General features: G+C 27.1%; 1 protein-coding gene across 3 annotated transcripts; it reads left to right on the top strand.

Annotated features, from left to right (window-relative positions):
* Positions 1 to 207: 207 nt before the first annotated feature.
* On the top strand, positions 208 to 18,342 carry LOC136981340 (transmembrane protein 42-like). Of its 3 annotated transcripts, none has more exons than XM_067277656.1 (4): positions 208 to 615; positions 3,621 to 3,767; positions 11,537 to 11,696; positions 18,201 to 18,342. In XM_067277656.1, exons 1-3 carry the CDS (start codon positions 442 to 444, stop codon positions 11,684 to 11,686), a joined length of 471 nt encoding a protein of 156 aa, XP_067133757.1. In that variant the 5' UTR covers positions 208 to 441; the 3' UTR covers positions 11,687 to 11,696; positions 18,201 to 18,342. The 3 variants fall into 3 exon arrangements, with proteins under 3 accessions (XP_067133757.1, XP_067133759.1, XP_067133758.1); XM_067277658.1 differs by having other exon boundaries at positions 11,537 to 11,691; XM_067277657.1 differs by lacking the exon at positions 18,201 to 18,342 and adding an exon at positions 12,164 to 12,520 and having other exon boundaries at positions 11,537 to 11,691.
* Positions 18,343 to 19,510: the final 1,168 nt, after the last annotated feature.

Consider the following 19,510-nt stretch of genomic DNA (forward strand, 5'->3'; position numbering starts at 1 on the left):
TTTAAAAAATTATTAATAAAATTTTTATTTATTTCATACGAATATATTAGTTATTTATTTATTTATTTTCTTTATTTAATATAAATTATTATGTAGTAATCAAACAAAAAATAATTACTTTTTCGTTTTCTTAATTACCTAAATTAATATACTTTTTGTTGTGTTCTACATTCTCAAGTGTTACGTAGCGAGTACGTGCGGGCTCGTGCATATTCGTGATTTTGTTGTAAGAGTAGGAACAAGATCGTTTTGACTTACATATTTTCGACAGTGTTCGAGGAAAACAAAGCAGTTTAAATTTTACTGTGAACGTAACGCAACTAGTATGAGTTTGAATTGCAATATGATTAATTAAAAGCCGGAAGGACTGTGATGTAGTTGACACTTTACAGTAGCATCGATGGCTTCTTTGCCTCTATAGTTTATTTATTAATTTTAGCCATGAAAGGCGTTACGGTATCTTTATTTTCTGGACTATTAGCAGCTCTTGCTTCCTTGTTCGGAAAATTTTCCATGGCATCGGAGGAAGCGCTTTATTTATGTGAGGTCAGCATGGAATTCATGTCGTCGGATGAGCATGTCCATCGTAAAGCATACCATAACGTTTGTAATAATGTAAGAATAGATTTATTATCAATAATGAATATATAATAGGATTTTGAGAATAGAATTTTATAATGAACTGTGATTATTTCTTTGAAAACGATAGAGTACTTTTTTTTCTTTATGAAATCCAATTTACTACATAACAGACAATAAGTCTAAAAGGCCAAGCGGTTCCATTCCCCAAACACTTGGAGTTTGGTTGTGGGTTTGCGCCTCGTCAGGACGGGCTGGCCACGTGGAGTTTCCCGGGTTTTCTCCACTTCCAAATAGGAGCCAGTTACTATTAAAAGACCTCCCGGAAAGCATCCTCCCTAGGCAGATCGCTCGAGTGTTGCATTGCCGTAACTTAATAAATAAACAAACAAGTCTAAAAGGCTCAGAAATTCATTAGCCAATCTATCAATACAAATTTATAACTGACATTAGTATTCATATATTTCAAGATTAATGATTAGCTTCAGATACAATAGATGTGTGTCTTATAGATAATGTTTTGGTGTAACCATTGGTTTTCGTAGCAACTACTGTGAAAAAAGCTGCAAAAGTACAAAACTGATACTTGAATTTTCCACTTGTACATGTTGTAACGACTATATAATAATTTTACAAGCAATCCTGTATATATTATATCACAAATTTTAGTTAATTTTAATATATACTGTATATTATCCTATTGCTGGAAGAGTACTCAGTAAAAACCAATGTTTAATTATCAGGAAATGTGTGAATTTCTTACTATTTAATGCTTTAATAAACATCTTTTGCATGATTACTATATTTATAATCAATAATAAATATGTAATGTACTCTTATTTAAATCTGCTAATGTTTTTCAGATTATACTAGTAATTTGTGCTGTTTTTTTGTTCATTTTTTTTTGTTTATATAATAATTTACTTATTTTTATGTTTATAGAACTTATTTTACAATTCAGTTTTTTTAGGGAGAAAATATTTACTAACAAATCACAAAATCTTGGACTTGACAAAGATTATTTTAATTATCTAAAACTATACAAGTATTTTATACAGAAATTAATCCATATTTAATTTGAAGTAAAGATTTATGTAGTATTGTAAAATAATCAACATGTGGAACTAATGAATAGAATGAAATTGTATTTGATAACTTAATAAAGGAAATGAAATTTGCATTTGTATGATAAAGGTTTCTCTGTATGTAAATATAGAGAAACCTTATAATATTAAAATAGTCATTTTATGAATTATTTTCTGGCATTACTTAAGTTTTAATTTATCTGTTATATAAATTTATTATTTATCATAACTCTTAAATACTTTTTAATTCAACATATTTAAACCTTAGCTTATTCAGCTTGTTTTGCTATTATATGGTTGTTAATCACTTGCAAATTTTATGAATTTTTATTGAAAGAATAATAATTGTTTTGATACTGCCTTAATTTTCAACATGCAGTACATTGGTTACATAGTGTTAGAAGCAGCTTAACATTCATTTAAAGGTCTTCTAACTATTTTTATTATCACAAGTTATACAATTTGCACATACAGAATGGTCATTTGCAGCGATTCCAAAAAAGGGCTGTCATTTTATGTATTTTTGGTAGACAGATGTAATGGAGTTTATTCAAAAGATTAGAACCTTGTTCTGCTACGGCCAAAATCCAATCAACTGCTTATGAAGTTGTTATAAAAAATTTTTTTTGTTCTTTTTTCAATAAGAGGCCTTCCATCTTTCCATTTTCCAGTTATTATATACCAGAAAGACACTAATAATTTAATAACAAAACATGTTAAATCATTCAAAGTTTAATATAATGATGCTAATCTTTTGTAAAAATTATGAATCCATGCCAATAAACACACACAAACTCAATTAATTGCCATAATAGCTCATTGGCATCTTAGAAGAGGTTGCACGTAAGGACATCTGCCTATGATTTTTATTTAGTTGCCATACTCAATTATTTTAACATGGTATCATAGTATCATAATTTTATGAATGTTTAATATTCTAGCATTAAAAAAGTTCTAGACAATGATCTAAAAACAACAAATTTTTAATTGAAAATTTCTAATGGATATTAAAGATTAGTTGAAACTGATTCTTGCTAATATTTTAGATGCAAAGAAATTAATGAATCATTTTCAAGACTTTAATAATAATATATTTAGGAATCAAAAGGAGAAAAATACTAACAAATTTATTATATGTATTATTAGAATATTTTCTTGGTAGTTAGTTAGTTTTTTTTTTGTCATTTTTCTTAATATATATAGCCATTGGACTTTATATATATGTAAATAATTTCTTTGTCTTCAGATTGACAATAATGATTTATGCAAATAATACAACATTTCAAAGCTATTTTCTTAAGAGAATCATATAACAATATCATCATATTAGATAATCAATATAAGATAATCCAACAAATTTTCAAAGGTCAAACATACAATGAAACAATTAATAAATACTCAGAACTCACCCATGAAATAAAAGCATCTGTGGAGAATGGATAAGATACTTATTGTGCCACTAGTCCTTTCTTGCACAGACATCATACCACATATTTTACACAACAGTCTTAAGTCATTAGGGCTTCACAACAGCACACATCTATAGAAGGCTGCCATACTAAGTATATCATGTAGTCCTAAACATAGATTCATATACAAACAGCACAGTTACAGGCATAACATTAGACACTAGTACGTATGCAGTGTAGGATACACTCCATTAGTTACCATAATGATAGTAATTGAATAAGATTATTACAAATCATTCCTTATTTCAAAATTATAAAATTATATTTTTAAGCATATTTCTAAAATCCTATAAATAAAATGGGCTTATTAAGGTTTTAATTAATAGAATAGAGTTTCTTTTCAATAATAATAATTTTAAGTATTTTAATTTTTATTCATCCTTTTTATACCATATGAACATAAATATAGACTAGTCAGATATTGTCCTAAATTTAAAATTTATTATTTGTTCATGACTATATCTGTGTAATTAAAAATTCTTTGCAGGTTTTGTTAATGGTTCAAATTGGATTTTTTCTTTTAATGCTGTTGTCAAATGCTCTTATGTGGACATTATTCACAAAAGCATTACAACTTTGTGCAACAACTCTGGAAGCAACTGTCACAAATACTGCTGCTAATTTCTTTTTCACTGTAAGTATTGTATATGAAAAATAAAATAATTTATATTATAAATGCCATTGATGAAATATTATAATAAAAAATTTGTAATGAAGAAATCATTAATTTTGTAATGACTGCATTTTGAAATTTAATAATATATCAGGTCAGTCCATAAGTCCATGTGCATTTTTATGACCTTGAGAAAAATCTTGTTTTGCTGTTAAAAATGTCCCTCTAATGTGATAATTTTTACACTGAAGTGTTAAATTGGAACTCATTCATATAATACTGTTCAGAATTGTGAACATTTCAGTTGTTTATTTTCCTTAAAATGGAAGTAACAGACAAATACAAAAGACATGTTTTATCCTTTTTATTTTTAAGTGGTGAGAATGCTACAAATGCAGCCAAAAAAATAAATACTGTACATAATCAAATTGTAATTAGTGCAAGGACTGCACAGAAGTGGTTTGAAAGATTTAGAAACAATGATTTTAGTGTGGAGGATAAGGCTCGTACTGGAAGATCCATTGACTTTGATGATGATGCTCTCTCTGCACTAGTTGAAGCAGAACCATCTTTAACAGTTGATGAAATTGTGGAACGTTTAAATTCATCCCATGGAACTGTTCATAGACACCTACAACAAATCGGAAAAGTTTCAAAGCTAGGAAAATGGATACCACATGAACTGTCAATAGCTAACCGACAACAACGTGTAAACATTTGCATGTCTCTTTTATCCCGTATTGCTTTAGAAACTTTTCTTGGTAAGCTGGTTACTGGAGACAAAAAATGGATCCTCTATAATAATGTGACGAGAAAAAGACAATGGATGGATTGCGACAAGCAGCCAAAACCGACTGCAAAAGGTGGGTTGCATCCAAAAAAAATTCTTTTGTCTGTTTGGTGGGATATGTCAGGTGTAATTCACTTTGAGCTGTTAGAACCTAATCAAACAATTACAGCTCAAATGTATTGTAAGCAATTAGAGCGTTTAAATGAAAAATTGAAAAAAAAAATCGACCATCATTAGTCGAACAGAAAGCAGGTTCTCTTGCAGCATAACAATGCCAGACCACAGCTGCAAAAATAACTGTACAGAAACTTGAAAGCTACAACTGGAAAATTTTACCTCATCCACCATATTTGCCAGATATTGCTCCCAGTGATTATCATTTTTTGCAGTTTGCAGAATTTTTTAAAAGGGAAAACTTTTGAGGATGAGAAAAATGTAAAAAAGGCTATTTCTGAATATTTTGATTCAAAACCGAAATCATTTTACGAAGACGGGATTAAAAAGCTACCATCAAGATGGCAAGAAATTGTACAAAATAATGGTGAATACATTATAGATTGAAATAAAATTTAATTAAAATTTTTTGCTGCTTTTTTTGTAGATAAAAATACGCATGAACTTATGGACTGACCTGATGATAAGAAATATTAATTTTATATAATTATTTTTAAACTAAATAATCACTCTTTAGTTAAATTATTAAATGAATACATCTGTTTTGTTAATTTCATAAACAGTACAACTAGAAAATTAACATATAAATGATAAAACAAAAATTTTATGCTTTTATAGTTCTATATATTAAAAAAAATCAAAAAAAAACTTTTTTAGTTTAATTAATTGTATGATCTGAATAAGATATTTTAAAACTAATTATTGGATTTTATAATTTATTATATCGTGTAATTTTATGTGATATACAGGGCCAGTTTTACAATTATGTGAACCTAGGCGATTGCCTAGTGGCACCAAGGCCATCAGCCTTACTCATAAAGAAAGAACAGATAGATCATTATTGATATTAATTAATAAAAAATTTTTTAAATATCCACATGTTAAGTGTGTGCTTGTGTGAGTATGATTATATATAGGGGAGAATGGGGTAACTTCGGCATGCAGGGCAAGTTTGTCAATTGCATTTTCTTAGAAACAAAATAAAAGGAGACTGGTTAGATGTTAGGCAGTTCAGTTTTATTGGTGGCTTGTTGAGTATGGTGTTTGTATTGTTCTCCAACAAGTTTAGTTGAATTATCAAGTAAGTTGTTTGTTTCATTCAATTTCTTATAATATTTTGCTTCCATTTATATAGAATTTCCATGTTTTGTTATTATTCCATAATAACAAGTTACTTTTCCTGTTAAAGGATAAAACTTCAAATTATTCACGTGGCCAGATCATGGCTTGGTATCCTGTTCTCAGGGTTCTACTTAATGTTTCGAAATCATGACTACTGGGGCAAGATCAGCAGTGTTGTCGATCTTGCCCCTGATCGTGTTTTGCTATGGTTTGATTAAATTTTCGGAGAATAATTAGATCCAATTATTGAAAAACACTAATTTTATTTCTGCAGAACTCTACCAAAAATGGTTAGGAATTATAAAACAAAAAATGATGATAAATACGACCAAGCAACTTTAAGGTGAGCAATCCAATACTACTGGGATGAAAAAGTAAGCCTGAATTCTGTCTCAAAGATATATGGAATTCCTCAGACTACCTTACAATACTGGATAAACAAGAATTTTCCCGCGCCTGGTATTCAAAATAAAGGCCGATTTAAACCTGTGTTTACTCCCAAACATACAACTCAACTGAAACACCATGTAATGACATTACAGAAAATGTTTTATGGCATTTCGACAGTTGATTTTAGAAGATTAGCATTTCAGTATGCAGAGACCAGTAATCTCCCAACATCCCTTTAATGAAGAAAAGAAGATGGCTGGTCCAGATTGGCTAGCTAATTTTATGAAGAAAGAAAACCTCTCACTGAGAACGCCAGAGGGTATAAGCACGTCAAGAATAACGGGCTTTACTAGAGTAAAGGTAAACAGATTCTTCGAAATCTTTCAGCAAGTTAAGATTGATAACAGTATCCCCGAGGAAAGGATTTTCAACACGGATGAAACAGGTGTGTCAAATGTCCAGACACCGAAGAAAATCCTTGCAACGAGGGGATTAAAACAAATAGGAAGAATAACTTCTGCTGATAAAGGTAGGAACATAACTGTTGTAGGAACCATTAGTGGTGCTAGTACATTCCTTCCACCCATGGTCATTTATCCAAGGACAAGAATTGAATTCATGATTATTTGCTCTTGTCTCATTCAGTCAGGAAATATGCTTTTATTTATAGTAGTACTAGTAGTGTCTGGATGGATGTTGATTTCTTTTTAGAATACATCAGGCACTTCATGAAATGTGTCCGACCTTCAAAAAAAGTTCCTGTGATCCTAATATTGGATGGCATGGCCATCCATCCAATATTAGGATAAATCACTAGGCAGTGCCGTCTTTAGAATGTAAGGGGCCCTGGGGCAGAAGAATGTTGGGGGTCCCCCATGAAGAAACAGAATCAATACTAGATTACAGACCTAGGCTTGCTGGTGTAGCTAGCACAGGCGAGACCGGTTACGGATATCGTGCTATCACCCTTTTAACATATCCCAGAAAATCTGTTGCTCTTTTTTTTTTAGCCAGTGAGATTTTTCACCCTGTACTCAACACTTTATACTATGTGTTGGAGGAGTAATTTCAGTCATATTATTAATGATTTCTTCATTTCAAGTAACCTATTTGTTTTCTTTGTAACTTTATTACTTTCAGATTCAGGGGCCCTACGACCTCGGGGCCTAGGTCCTTTCCTAAAGACAGCACTGTCACTAGGAGCAATTACCCTATGCAGAGACATGGGATCAAATTAATGACATTGCCTCCACACACCAGCAATAAAATGCAACTATTAGACATTGCTATTTATGGTTCTTTCAAATCCTACCTTTATTAGGAAATGGACAAATACATGACAAATAATCCTGGTGTAAGAATCACCAACTTTACAATCGGACCTCTTCTAAAGGAGACATACATTAGGGCATTTACACCACAAAACATAATGAAGGGGTTTCAGCATTCTGGAATTTCCCCATATAATCCTTACAATCTTCCAAGATGACGACTTCATGGGCGCAAGTGCTGTATTGAATTCTCAAAATACAGCATTTTCTATTGCAGTGCCTTCTACTCCTGCACCGATTCCTTCATATTCGGTGAAAGCAATAGTTGTACAGAAAATGAAACAATGTTGAAAGTTTCTGATATATCTCCACTTCCGAAATCCAAAAAAACAGTTTCCAATCGGGGATGCAAACAACAACAAGCAGAAGAAATAACTGGATCCTCATATAAAGCCACATTAGAAGCGAAGAGTAAAAATAAAAATCCAGAACTTGCAGAAGGGCAACAGTTTTAGAAAATCCAGATTCGAAGTTAACTAAAAGAAAGAGGCAGAAAAGTCATAATGAACCGGCAAATAACGGTAAAAATACTTATTGTACATATTGCAATGAAGAATATGGCATTACTCAGGAGGAGTGGATTGTGCTGTAAATGTAAACTGTGGGCTCGTGGACTGTACGGATGTAGAAAATGAGCATGTTCAATTTATTTGTGATATGTGTAGAGAATAAGAGAATAAACAATATGCTTTTATATTGCATTTACATTGGTTTAGGATGTTTTCATTTATTATCTGTTTGATTTTTTTTTTGTAATTAATTTTTATTTATTTATATAAGTCTTTGAACTTGCATTTCATTGTAATAATATTAAATAGGTTTTTGGACTTGTATTTCTTTGTTTTAATAGTGAATTCGAAATTATACATTGTTAATAACACAAATTTATACACTTGCCTATCTTGCCCCATTACTTTTGCCGAGATTGCCCCTGGTATAGGGGCAACTTTGACTATTGCTATCTTTTTATAAAGTTATTATTATTATGATTATTTTTATTTCCAAACTGATTTTAACCAGTTCTATAGTAAGGTAACATTCTAGTAGACAATAAAGAATGCTTTTCTTTCAGTTTACAGCAGTATTTGTTACAAAAAATTTAACTTATTCTTAATGTGCCGAAGTTATATATGAAGGGTATTTTTTAATAAGAAAAATACTGTAAATATTGTTAAAATATATTTTTTTCTATATTCTACACACATTTATCTACTTTTCTACATAATTTCCATTTTTGTTCAAACATTTGTTGTACTGCTCAACAATTTTTTTAATTCCAACTTCAAAGAAATCTGCCGCCTACTGCCAAAAGACGAATTTTCAAACCAGATTTTAAAAACAAACAAACCCTAAAAGAAAATGCTTTTTAGCTTCCTAAATAGTAACTCAGCACATGATAAAGATCTGTCTGTCACTTATTAATTCATGGACCAAGTGATTTTGGTACATATCTTCTATTTCAAATTTCAATTGTCTAGAACTGTATCAAACCATGCTATCATTTGACACATTTTTTATTCTCTCTCTAATATAGATGTATTTTGAATTAAACTGTCTTAGTGATTCCTCATCAGTATTATATAATTACTTGTGTAATGAACGCATTGTTGAGTGATGTTTGAATGAGTTCACATTCACCTATTAGCAGGGAATGTCTGATGACTACAGTATATTTTTACTATTGATGGGATACTTCCAATGTTTACAGTATTTGTATAGTCATACATATAACTGACACATCTATTAATGACAATTAATTGTAATACTGAAGTATGTTTAATGACTCTAGTGCTTATAATCTGACATATATATAACATATTCACAAGAATTTTCAACTGTATTAACATATAACTGCTGGTGATGGATACATTACTATATGTGCAGTATTATATGTTCTATTGTTCTTGTAAAACGAACTTTTAGAATGAAAAACTTTCAAGTAAAACACTATCAAGACAAATGACAAACTATCAGTGGTTCATTGATCAACTCTGTGGCTTATTTTGAATATGTATAAGCCAAATGCCAATAAAATAATTAATAAAGATCTTTGTTTTTATACTAGGAAGCTAGAAAAATAAAGATCTTTATCTTAACTGTGTATAAAAATATACACAGTTAAGTTTTATCAGTATGTATACAGTTAATTATTTGTTTTATTCAAGTTTTTTGGGCTACAATTTGAAAAAATTGTAGACAAATTTCCACTGTCATTTGTCCATCCATCTGTCTTTTCTTAATCTCAAGAATGGAGTTAGATAGATGAAAGATGAGACCATATATGGAAACCTTAGGGGCAGGAGGCCCCAATTAACTATATGATGCAAACCAGAAGTCATGTTATTTCAATTCAAAAATTTTCTCTCTTTTAGGGGAAGATTTTTGATAGATGACTATTGTGACCAGCATGACTATTGTTAAAGGAAAGGTATGATGTACAGGAGTAAGCCACTATAATTTGAAGTGGAGAGTATATATATTAAATTAAATAACTTAAAATTATGATTAAAATTACATTGTGATGATGTCACACTGAATAATTGCTCATATTATTATATATATGTTATGGTTAAATTGATAAATATGATGAATATGCATCAGGCAATCTGCATAATAACCAACAGTTTTGATGAATGTGATAAATTATTCGTGTTTTTGTACAATTAGTCACATTAACCTATTATTATGAATAATAACCAACACCATCTGGTTAAAGTAATAAATCTCATGTTTCTGCAATTTTGAACCTGTTTATGATGACTTCACATCTGGTTACTTACATGTGTAGTGTTGCCAACTCTAGTGAATGTTTTCAAGATGCAAAATTGGAGACACTATAAACTGTGAGTTCCTGATGTCAACAGGGGAAGAGATGACTGGAAACATTCTGGTGGTCATTCTGCAGGTGGATGTTGATGGTGAGATGTATGGGTATGGATCAATTAGCTTAAAAGTATTCAAGGAGTCAATTTGTCATTTGTCAAAAGGCTTTCATTTTACAACAGGAAGTTCCTGATGTTATTGTGTCTCCTCACAACTGTTTCAGAATATTGTTTATCATAGGCAGTCAAGGGTATAAGAGATGCAACTGCAAGGGGCAAAAGTATTTCACAAAATACTCTGTAATTTGAAATGTCATGACAGTTTGTTGTGTTCAAACAAGTAGGAGGTTGTTGTTTAAAACTGATAACAATAAAAATATTCCATACTTTATAATTTATCACTTCGGCCAAAAAGGTTTCATTATGTAGAATAACAGGTGAAAATAATTGAATGCATTTTATCACATTAACCACAAACATTAATTATTTTGTAAAATAACCAGTGATTGTATATAATTTCTGCACTCAAAGCTAGAACTATTTAAAATCAATGACAAATTTATTAGATTAACTGTAACATATACATTATAAATTAATAACAAATGATGTGTTTTATACTTATGAATGACAATATTTACATAACAAAAACAAATATCTGAAAATGTGATTAAATTAAAGCAAAACTACATAGTCCATTTAACTATATATTTACAGAGACAAATATTGATTTATTGATTAATTAAAGTATATGCTATTTATTATATCAATGTAAATATTTATAATGAAATGAAATAATCACCTAAAACACCGGGTTGAAATCACTAACTCATCCAAAAACCTTTAACCAGTGAAATCTGAGGGACTTTGAGCAGACTTTCACCGGTTAAAGGTTTTTGGATGAGTTATAATGAAATGAAATATATATTTCATTTTCTATTAACATTTTTAAAATAGTTATCTAACAATTAATATAAAATGTTTATACTTAGAATTATTAAGTTAAAAAATAACTTAAGTTTCAATAGATTAAATTTCTTTTTATAAAACTTTAAATATGATAATAATAATAATAATAAATAACAATTAGAATATATTAATGTAAATATAAGCTATATATGAGAATATTATGTACTTAAAAAAATTTTGTATTTTATTTTCTAGGCTATATTTGGTCAAGTGTTTTTTGGTGAAACATTAACTTTTTTATGGTGGTTGGGAACAATGATGATTATAGTGGGTCTTCTTTTGATGCATAAAGGAAATCAAAGATTACATTCTAATGTAATTAAACTTTCATCAAAACAGAAATGATTACAGTATGGTTTGTATTATCATTTCAAAACTATAATTTTAAAAAATGACTAAAAGTGATCTTAGTACTTTGGATATATAATCCAATCTAAGTGAACAATATGCAGTGTTTTTAACTTCTTAATATAATTGTATTTTGAATTTTTAAATGTAAATTAATTCAGTCTTGAATTTTGTTGCAATAAATTCAGTTATCCAATGTTAGAATTTTGCTTACCCATATTTACTAGTTGACAAATTTAATTCTTTAAGAGATGTATTTTATTCAATTATTGTAATTATAAAATTATACAAAAGACTGAACTGCAGGGCCGGCCATATTTTTATCAGTATATATACAGTTTATTTTTTGTTTTTTCAAAGTTTTATTATTGTAATAAATATATAATACAAGTTAATAAGGAATGATATGTTTTATACTTTTAAAAGATAATACTTGAAAATATTAATGTAAATATTTGTTTTATTCTTTTTCAGAACATTGGTTATAATCAAATACATTTTATATGGATCAGGGCGTAGAAGAAGGGAAGTGGTCAGGCCCTAAAACAGAATCTGGTTGTCATGATTATGGCCACCGTTTTTTGTTTTTGAGCATATTTTTTTTTATAAAGATTTCATTTGCAAAACTTACCTAGTTATTTCAAAAACTTTCTAATTTCTGAATTTCCCTGGGTGAGGATGCCTATGTTTCAAGAAAGGGAGAAAGCAATACCTTGTTTATGATACTTCTCTTATGGAAAAGCCTATTGGTTTGATCTGAAAATGTTGCATGCTAGTGAGTAATTTGAAATTAGAATTGTATTTGTAACATTAGCAACAAAAAGGGTTTGGCCATGAAGATATTAGATATTTTGATCTGTTTGCTTATAATTTACTTATAAAAGCTATGAATAACTTTTGCAATCTTAGAAAGCTAAAATTATGTATACAAACTGAATTTTTTAATTATTTATTAAAAAATTCATAAACTATATTATTTTATGATCATTGCATAAAATACTAATTATTGAAACAGTTTAATTTCTTGTATATTGAAATAGAAAATCCACTTTCACAATTTCACATCATTTACTTATAAATTGCAATTAAATTTATCCATTTTAATTACACTCAATGGTAACAGTAATTTTTTATGAAGTTTTTTAATATCACTTGGATAACTGAATGTTATTGTATAAGAGAATATTTAATGTCTATGATATGATATATATAAAAATCAAATTGTTAAAAATGTTAAAATCAAGAAAATTTTTATGCTCTGGCATTTAGTTATTGTAATAATTAAAAATATATTTATTAATAAGTTTATAAATTATTACTGCCATAGCTTTTGCTTATATATTTTTTTTAATACAAAACTGCCACTTTGCAAATAAAAGTTTAGTTTCTTAGTGTGTATTACAGTCTGTCTATTTAAAGAATTAACTCGGGTATTAACCAATGAGCCATCAGCCATTGATTGCTTAGTTGTAGCAAGTTAACATCTGGTTTTTTCCTCGTTTTTTGTCACCGCCATTATAAACAGTGTTATGAAAGCTTCACTTTCTGGTTTTGGAATATGAGGAAGTTCACTTAGTAGATATTAACTGTAAAGAATTATACATTTAACACATGCTATAGAAAATTAACATAATTAATAAAAAAGTCATTCTGTCATCTAGTGAAAGAAAATAAAATAAAATTCACACACTGCCTGACATATTAAGGAAAAAGTGCTGATGATATTAAGGAATGTGCTGATTGATTTAACTGAAGCAACATCACACATCATGTTGCTCTCAAGTTGATTCTTTCCATAGACAGGCTATGGTATAGAAAAAAAATTAAATAAAAAAAAGACTACTACATTAGTAAAGTTTTAGTTAGAAATAATCACAGGAAACACTAATTAATTAGATTGAAAGGATATTTATATAAAAATAAATTGATTATCATGATGATAAATATGAAATATAGAATAGGCCTAATTATATTAGAAGTAGAATATTAAATTTTAGTTTGTTATAAAAGGAAATAATGTATATAAAATTCACTATTTTTTGAATACATGAATTAATTGTTTTTAAATTATGAATTTAAAAGATTTTCATTAGGATAGAATTTAAAGAAAATATGAATATGCCTAGATTCATTTTATAATTATATTAAAATGATTTTTACATTAAAAGTGGTTATACAGGTTTTTAACATTTATAATAAAGTTATTTTAAATGGTAAAAACAGTTAAGAAAAATATGAAATATATATATTTTTCTTGCAATGTTTAAAAAGGGAGCATGTTTAAATTCATTTGTCTCCTTTGTTTTGAAGTTAACTTACAATATATAAAGTAAGAAATTAGAGGATAGAAGGCAAATATATATTTAAATAGCATTTCTTTTTGATAGTCATTTGATTTAATGTCTCATTAATTTAGATTATAAGAATAAAATAAAGCTAACATCATTAATTAATTGATAAGAGAATTATAACATTCAATTAAATATGAAGTATAAATAATTTTATTTGAATTGATTCAATAAGATACTTAACTTAATTTTCAATTTTACCAGATTTTATTGATATAATGTCTTTTAATTAACTATATTACATTGCTTTATACTTGAAAATATAAATCACTGTTAATAAATTATAAATGAAAACTAAAAAGAATTTTATAGCTTGTATATTAGGAATTATATTAGATTGGTATTTTTGTGGATAGGCATTAAGCAGTTTCGGATATTATATAAAGGATTTTGAGAATATGAATACTTTTAACAGAGGAGTAACCCATAAAAAACGATTAAAATCCTAAAGTTCTCAATGATATTGTTTTAATGATATAGGGAGTGTATATATTTGTGCATAAAATTACATTGATATATTAATTTGATATCAGAATTTTAAAATTTGCAAACATTGTGAAGCAAAATCACAGTGATAGAATAAACCATTATTTCTTGGATAACTTCAAAAATAACATTTAAATCTGGTAAAATTCTCTAGTGAGATTAAAGTAAACAGTTACTTTCCAAGAGATTTAAAAACAATAATCTAAAGTTTAATTTAATAATAATGAAGTATTAAGTTGATTTCAGTTTTTGGTAAAACAGTGGTTAAGCACCAGCAAATTCTAATAAACTAAAAGTTTATCAAAATTTGTGTGGTATTTTAATTGATGTTTTATTAATAATTGAAATTATCTCTAATTTTTTTAAAAGAAATACAGTTCTGATTAAAAATAATCATAAGAGAATTAACAGTTTAAAATGATTGACTAAATTGTACCAAATTTAAAATAGTTTTTAATACAAGATATAGAATTTCTTTATTAATAATTTCCTGTAAAGTAATTTTATAATATATTGTGTATTACTAAAAAATATAAATCTTATAGTATGTTGTAAGAAACAGATTTATTTTTTAACATGCATTTAATTTTTTTATAAATCCAGTTCAGTATAGTATAAATAGTGAATCAATGTTATTTATAAATCTGAAAAATTTACATACTGTTTAATAATACTAAAAATTTTATTTTATAGATTAAACATTTAGATATTTATATAGACTGCTGTGATTGGGTTTGCAAAACAATAAATTTAAAAAGTTAAAATGCCAATTTTGCCTTGAAAATAAGATTTTATATTATTATTCAAAAATGTGAGCTTAATTAATTTAAGATGTATATGTGTATAAACTAAATAAATATAAAACTAAATTATAACTATAAATATTTCAATAATTGATAAAATTTTGGAAATAATTCATGTTTGTTATATAAAAATCATGTAAATTTATGGATAAAGAAATATTGATACTAAATTATGGTAAATTAAAATGATTTACAAAAAGTAAGTAAATTGAAAAAACGAGCAAAAGTTCTATTTTTAACAAAATTTCTAAATAGAGTTATATATTTTCTTGTGTATTGGTTTGTATTTTTTAATTATGCATTTTTCAAATAGTTTAGAATTATCTTTTATTATTCACATTTAAAATTATCAGTGTATTTATTTATAGAAATCATAGTTAAAGTCACAGTTGTAAAAATGTAATTATCAAATTAACTACATTCTTACAATTCTAACATATATTATATCAACATTTTTACATATCAAAACATTTTCAAACAAATATATTTGTCAAAAATCAGTATTATTTTTATCTCCTTGAGTTTAATATAACTTGTAAAACACTTGTATATATATATATATATATATAAATAGTATAACTATATATAAGCAAATAACAAAGTAGCTTATAAACTATAGTAGAAATCACATATTCAAACAAAATTGTAATCAAGACTTAGACATAAAAATGAGTCTTTCTTCTTCTGGATCTTGATTTTATTTCCTTGGTATAGGTATTAATTAATTAATTTCTGACATTAAAACATTGTTTGCTTAATAGTGATTATTAATCAATAGAATGGCGCAAAGATGAAGTGGAAGTTAAGATTTTTAACTTTTATGAGGATACAAAGTATTGTGCTAGGTTTTTAAACAAATCTTTATGAAATAATTTATTTTATATTATATAAATACAAAAAAAAATTATTTTAGTAGTTGCTCTCGAAAGATTAAAAATACTTTTTAATGCAAGTAATAATAACTATACATTCACGAACAATTTTACAAAAGAAATTTTAAAATACTCATCTTTCAGGTAATGAACTTATAATATTGTATAAAAATTTGAGAGGAAAATATTTTCTTGAGAAGATGAAAGATAAGTTTTAAAAATATTGTTATTTATTATTATAAATGCAAAATATATTTTAAAAAATTATTTCATATTCTGATTGTCGCCTATTTTCTAATGCAGTAAACAAACATTTTCTATATATGTATATCAAATGTGAAAATGATCATTCATCTCTTCAAAAGAGAAAAATCATAATTTTTCCATTCATTGATTCTATGGCATTATTCTTTACTGCAAGAATATATTTGTCTAAAATATCTTAAAAAACATTTCTTTAAGAATTTAATGATTGCTGTTAATAAATTGAGTGAGAAATTAAGTCAGCCAAGGAAATATAAAGGTTTTGCAGATGGTTTACAGCAAATTCTCATCATAAATGTTTCATTCTGCTTCATGTATGTATAGTGGACGTATATGATGATAACATCATTTCTTTTGTTATATATTCATAATTTCAATACTTCTATAAATCTTAATTATTATTATTTTTTTAATTGAAAGTAATATTAACATTTTTGTGATTATTTTCCAATTTTTATAGCCTTCCAAATAAAGAAATCAATTATTTGAAAATCAGTTTAGGATGAAAGATGATTATTACAATAATTATTCAGTATCACTAGAATTTAAAAACCTGTCATTGCAATAAAAAGTATTGTTCATAAACTTTTTCTTTTTAAGATATAGCTACCATATTTTATGGCATATAAGACACAATTTTTATCAAAAAAAAAAAAAGAAGGCTCAAAAAATCATCCTGTGTCTTACATATGAAGTTGTGATCTTCTGTAGACTAATGAATTCCCTAAATGGCCTTCAGAAGGCTACAGGTAAACCTCTCTTGAATAAAAATGTTACTGTTTAATTAAACATATTTATTATTACAAATTTTAATTACTGTATTTAAAAATGGAATTATTGTAAATAGTAAAGTCAGATAACATAAGACAATTATTGATGAATTGTTCATCATACACATATAGTACTTCAAATTTAAGTAGTAACCCTGATAAGTAAAAATGTGCTTAATAATTTTACTGTTTTTTAATTAGAATACAGTAAAAATGGTTTTGGAATCAAGTGCTGGGAGCATGGGATGACTTAAATGCACTAAATACTTTTTCCTAAGTATTCTATGCTTCTTATATGCCATAAAATGCAGTATCATCATAGGCTGATCATCTTTCAGATCAACAATGGGAATTTTTCATAAATATATGAATATAATAATGAAGAGAATTTGCTCACTAAATATTTTACAGATAAATTCTTGTAGATGAATATATTTTACAAAAGATATAATTGTATTATTATTTCTAATATTAAGAATTCTATTGTGATTAAATTATTACAATACACAAGAAAATATTTTTTGTCGTGGAAAATTTTTTATTTTAAGATGATATCTTATAGAAATGCATTCCAATTTGTTTAATCACATATTGAAATATAATTTTATTTTCATAACATCTATGTTTATTATTATATTTTTCTAATTTATAAAAATGAAATATTTATACAATTGAGGTTGTGAGTTTTACTTAAAAGAATTAATATACTTTTGCTATAAAAAGATTGATGATGAAACTGTATCTAATATGAAAATTTTGTAAAAGTCTAAAAACAACAATTATCATAGAGTATCAACAGTCAAAATTATCAGCATTAAAGAAAATAGACAATAATGATGATGCAGTTTAGATATATTTAATTAAGTTAGTATAAGAAAAATATATTTCATTTTACTAATTATTGTAATTAATTTATTGCAAATGTATATTTTTAAAAATAATTATTTGAAATTGTATAACTTTTATAGGTGGGAACTTATTTATGGTGCTAATTTGCTATTAAAAGAAAATGGATATATGTGGTGTAAATTTTTTTGAAAAAAGTTAGTTATGTATATATGTATAGTTCTTTGTAATCAAACAATGAAAATAAAAGATGAATTAAGAGAATTTTCTTTGAATTTCAGCTTTTCTTACGAAATAATCTTTAAAATAAATATTAAAAAAAACAATGTTTTATTATAGATAATAAAAAGTAATCATAATTTAGTTGTCCTTTTTTCTCCTGAAATATGAATTGAACTTGAGAATAAAATTTAAAATTCTTTAGTAATATTAGAGCCGTTGATCATTGCAACTGACCTAACATGTAATACCAATCGCGTGAATAGTTATTGTCATTAAAATTTCTATTACCGTATTTTACGGACTATAAAACGCACTTTTTTCTTCGAAAAATTGCCTCCAAAATTCAGGTGCGTCTTATAGTCCGTAAAATACGGTAATGCTGGGATACTTCATAACTGATGTATAAATCAACAAAAAATTCAAGGAAAAAAAAAACAAAAAACTCAGTTAAATTTCCCGATTTTCGCGAAAATTTCTCATTATTTAAACACACCACATTTTCTCGATTTCCTGAATTCCTGTGTTAAAAATATTAATACACTAATTATATTCTGAATAAGAATCCAGAAATAATCGATTAATGGCCCAGCTTTAACGTATACTTTGGACAAGTAAAAATTACTTCTTAGAATCGAGTAATAAGATATATCTTTTAACAAATTATATTTGGATAACTAAATGAATGAGTAATTTTAAATATTTTCACTTATTGTAATAACGGAGAAAAAGTTTGATGCTAACTTTATTTTTTGTTTTTTTAACTAAAAACAAACAAACATTACGATTATAGTTTAAAAATCTATTAAATGTAAACTTTACATGCTTTATAAACTGCAAGTATGTATATGTAAGGACCCGGACGGGAGTCAACTTGGAGGTCCGAATGGAGGTATTAACGAGATCTTGAAAATCTTTTACAACATGAAATGGAGAAATTAAAGGTCTCGATTAAACAATAAAAGTTTTTCTGTAAAATATTAAAACAAAGGAAGAATGGTGTTGAAAGGAACAAAGTCGAAGGAAAGGTGGTTAGAGAGGAGTCGGGTTTAGTCGCGAAGTTGACCTCTCACGCGCCCCCTCGACAGGTGTCGATTGGCACCAGGTGACGAAGAAAGACCAATTAAACGGCGACTTTGGGGGAAAAACTTATAAAACCGCGCGAATCAAGGACGTAATGTTCTTGGTTCGTAGTTCATTTATCCTGTAAATT

Source organism: Centruroides vittatus, unplaced genomic scaffold, assembly GCF_030686945.1.
Source record: "Centruroides vittatus isolate TY-2023 unplaced genomic scaffold, ASM3068694v2 contig_753, whole genome shotgun sequence".
NCBI lineage: Eukaryota > Metazoa > Arthropoda > Arachnida > Scorpiones > Buthidae > Centruroides > Centruroides vittatus.